This window comes from Cebus imitator, unplaced genomic scaffold (assembly GCF_001604975.1).
Source record: "Cebus imitator isolate Cc_AM_T3 unplaced genomic scaffold, Cebus_imitator-1.0 Scaffold25, whole genome shotgun sequence".
Classification (NCBI taxonomy): Eukaryota; Metazoa; Chordata; class Mammalia; order Primates; family Cebidae; genus Cebus; species Cebus imitator.
This window is the reverse complement of record NW_016107340.1, coordinates 10,851,200-10,855,221: the sequence shown is the minus strand read 5'-3', so window position 1 is coordinate 10,855,221 and position 4,022 is coordinate 10,851,200. Positions and strand designations below refer to the sequence as shown.

Here is a 4,022-nt window from a genome sequence, read left to right as displayed (position 1 = left end):
TTTTTGCTCTCCATCATTTGCTTGGTAAATCTTCGTCCATCCCTTTATTTTGAGCCTATGTGTGCCTTTGCATGTGAGATGGGTCTCCTCAGTACAGCACACCGATGGGTCTTGACTCTATCCAATTTTCCAGTCTATGTCTTTTAATTGGGGCATTTAGCCCATTTACATTTAAGGTTAATATTGTTATGTGTGAATTTGATCCTGCCATTTTGATGCTAACTGGTTGTTTTGCCCATTAGTTGATGCATTTTCTTCATAGAGTCAATGGTCTTTATAATTTGGTATGTTTTTGCAGGGCCTGGTACTGGTTGTTCCTTTCCATGTTTAGTGCTTCCTTCAGGAGCTCTTATAATGCAGGCCTGGTGGTGATGAAATCTCTCAGCAGTTGTTTGTCTGTAAAGGATTTTTATTTCTCCTTCTCTTATGAAGCTTAGTTTGGCTGGATATGAAATTATGGGTTGAAAATTCTTTTCTTTAAGGATGTTGAATATTGGCCCCCACTCTCTTCTGGTTGTAGGGTTTCTGCAGAGAGATCTGCTGTTAGTCTGATGGGCTTCCCTTTGTGGATAACCCGACATTTCTCTCTGGCTGCCCTTAGCATTTTTTGTTTCATTTCAACACTGGTGAATCTGACAATTAGGTGTCCCAGGGTTGTTCTTCTCGAGGAGTATCTTTGTGGTGTTCTCTGTATTTTCTGAATTTGAATGTTGGCCTGCCTTGCTCAGTTGGGGAAGTTCTCCTGGATAATATCCTGAAGAGCGTTTTCCAACTTGATTTCATTCTCCCCGTCACTTTCAGGTACACTGATCAAACGTAGATTTGGTCTTTTCACATAATTCCATATTTCTTGGAGGCTTTGTTCATATCTTTTCACTCTTTTTTCTATATTTTTGCCTTCTTGCTTCATTTCATCGAGTTGATCTTCAATCTCTGATTTCCTTTCTTCCACTTGATTGATTTGGCTATTGAAACTTGTGTATATTTCACGAAGTTCTCATGCTGTGTTTTTCAGCTCCATCAGGTCATTTATGTTCTTCTCTATGCTGGTTATTCTAGTTAGCATTTCGTCTAACTTTTTTTCAGGGTTCTTAGCTTCCTTGCATTGGGTTAGAACATGCTACTTTAGCTTGGAGAATTTTATTGCCCACCTTCTGAAGCCTCCTTCTATCAATTTGTCAAACTAATACTCCATCCAGTTTTATTCCCTTGCTGGTGAGGAGTTGTGATCCCTTGGAGGATAAGAAGCGCTCTGGTTTTTGGAGTTTTCAGCCTTTTTGCACTGGTTTCTTCCCATCTTCATGGGTTTATCTACCTTTGGTCTTTGAAGTTGATGACCTTTGGATTGGGTCTCTGAGTGGACGTCCTTTCTGTTGATGTTGAAACTATTTCTGTTTGTTAGTTTTCCTTCTAACAGTCAGGTCCGTCTGCTGGAGTTTGCTGGAGGTCCACTCCAGACCCAGCTTGCTTGGGAATAACCAACAGGGGCTGCAGAACAGCAAAGATTGTTGCCTGTTTCTTCCTCTGGTAGCTTCTTCCCAGAAGGGCACCTGCCAGATGCCAGCCAGACCTCTCCTGTATGAGGTGTCTGTCAGCTCCTGCTAGGAAGTGTCTCCCAGTCAGGATACATGGGGGTCAGGGAGCCCGTTGATGAGGCAGTCTGTCCCTTATCAGAGCTCTAATGCTGTGCTGGGAGATCTGCTGCTCCCTTCAGTGCTTCTAGGCAGGGATGTTTAAGTCTGCTGAAGCTGTATCCGCAACCGCCCCTTTTTCCAGGTGCTCTGTCACAGGAAGGTGGGGGCTTTATTTGTAAGTCCCTGGTGGTCTGCTGCCTTTTTTCAGAGATGCCCTGCCCAGCGAGGAGGGTTTCTGGTGACACAGTCTGCCTACAGAGGCCTTGCTGAGCTGCTGTGGACTCTGCCCAGTTCCTGTGTAAACTTGCGACTTTGTTTACACAGGCAAGGTTAAAATTGCCTACCTGAGCTTCAGCAATGGTGGACACCTCTCCCCGCCACCAAGCTTGAATGTCCCAGATGGAGCTCAGGCTGCTGTGCTGGTTGTGAGAATTTCAGGCCAGTGGATCTTAGCTTGCTGGTCTTCATGGGGTTGGGACCCACCAAGTCAGACCACTTGGCTCCCTGGCTTCAGCCCCCTTTTTCAGGGGAATGAATGGTTCTGTCTCACTGGCATTCCAGGCACCACTGGGGTAGGGAAAAAAACTGCTGCAGTTAGGTTGGTGCCTTCCCGAAGAGCCACCCAGCTTTGTGCTGGAAACCCAGGACACCGGTGTTATAGGCATTAGAGGGAATCTCTTGGTCTTCAGGTTGTGAAGACCATGGGAAAAGTGCAGCATCTGAGCCAGAGTTCTGGGAACAGTCTCTAATGGCTTCCTTTAGCTAGAAGGGGGAGTTCCCTGGCCCCTTACTCTTCCTGGGTGGGGTGATGCCCCACCCTGCTTTGGCTTGCCCTCCTTGGCCTGCACCCGCTGTCTAACCAGTCCCAATGAGGTGAACCAGGTACCTCAGTTGGAAATGCGGAGACTACCTACCTTCTGTGTCACTCTCACTGGGAGCTGTGCACTTGAGCTGTTCTTATTTGGCCATCTTGCCAGCAGTCTTACCCCCAATTTTTATACTAGCAATACTGCATTTATCTAGTTCTTCACATTCTTTTGCTTCCGTTATCTTATTTTACCCTTAAAACAGTTATCTCCCTCAGCTTCAGGTTCCTTACTTCTTCAGATTGTTTGCAAGATGTGTTATTTTTCTGGTACATGGTTAAATACTAAATACGTTACTGTTACATCAAGAATTTGAGGCTCAAATAGTTAAATGATTGGCTCAAGGTCATATCGCTCAGAAAGGTAAGTTAGTGGCAGATTTAGACTTAAAGTCTAGATTCTTTTTACTGCACTAGGGTACAGTGAGGTACTATATTCTACATTACTTGATGTGTAACATCTTTAATTTCCTTGAGAGACTTACCCAAAAGCAGGCTTTGGGATGACTCTATCAGAGCTGATTATCAAATTTAAGCAAAATCTACCTCTGGGTAAAACCAAAATGCAAATATAAATAATATTTTTTATAGCTTGCATTGCTTTCTAATCTCTGTCATTTACACTTGAGACTTTTCAGCAGAGAATCTGAACAGGTAGCCTCTTGCCCTTGTGAAGTTTTGTGGAGATGCACCCTTATTTTAATTGCTTTTTAAAGTATTGCTTTTGAGGTCAGCTTGGGGTTTTGGGCTCTAGAATAAGGTACCAGGCCATCTGAAGTTAGGACTGGAACAGAAAGATAATGACTGTGCATATATAGACACTGACAATCACACCAATGTGTCTGTGGTTTTTTTTTAGAGTTCTGCTGAGGAAGAATCTGAAGCCATAAAATGTGAACTAGAGATGAAAGTATTAAGTGAAACCATTTTAGCAGGTATTCTAAATTACATTTTAAGAATTTAACTTTATTGAGATTTTCTTCTTACAAAAGAAATACAGGATCATTGTTAAGGAAATTCAGACATTGCAAAAATATATTTAAAGTGAAAATTCTTCATAACCCTTTTCTGAGATAACAGGGTTAACAGATTTCCTTGCTCAATCTATCCTTCTCTTAATTTCTAATAAAACCATGGGATTATATTTTACAAATGTTTCTATTGAGAATTACTTTTTTCCTCACCTAACAGTATGTTACATACATAGAACACAATATATATTTCATATAAATGAATATTAATTATTCTTAGAATTCATTGGTAACCTCACTTTTTAAAGTAGTTGTATAATTCCATCCAGTAATAGAACATTATTTAAATCCTTATTCATAGACAATAAGGTTTTTCCTAATTTTTTATTATTACAGTGTTGTAATGAAATTTCACAAGTACATATCCACAACTGGAAATCTCTCAACACTTCTGGGTATTTACAAGTGATTGCATTCAGTCTTGTCCTGGCAAATAGCAGTTGGATATAGTTTAGAAATGTCCAGGGCTTTTTTTCTTCACTTTTTTTTTTT

At 41.3% G+C, this 4,022-nt stretch overlaps 1 protein-coding gene across 5 annotated transcripts in view; it reads left to right on the top strand.

The window, feature by feature from the left end:
• Positions 1-4,022, top strand: part of CFAP94 (cilia and flagella associated protein 94) — a 108,287-nt gene that overhangs the window by 86,437 nt on the left and 17,828 nt on the right. For 4 of the 5 annotated variants that reach the window (XM_037736508.1, XM_037736507.1, XM_037736511.1 and 1 more), the window contains one exon: positions 3,359-3,434. The exons of the other annotated variant lie outside the window; for it this stretch is intronic. In XM_037736508.1, the coding sequence (XP_037592436.1) occupies positions 3,359-3,434 (76 nt within the window). The remainder of the gene's footprint in view (positions 1-3,358; positions 3,435-4,022) is intronic. 5 annotated transcript variants of the gene reach the window in all.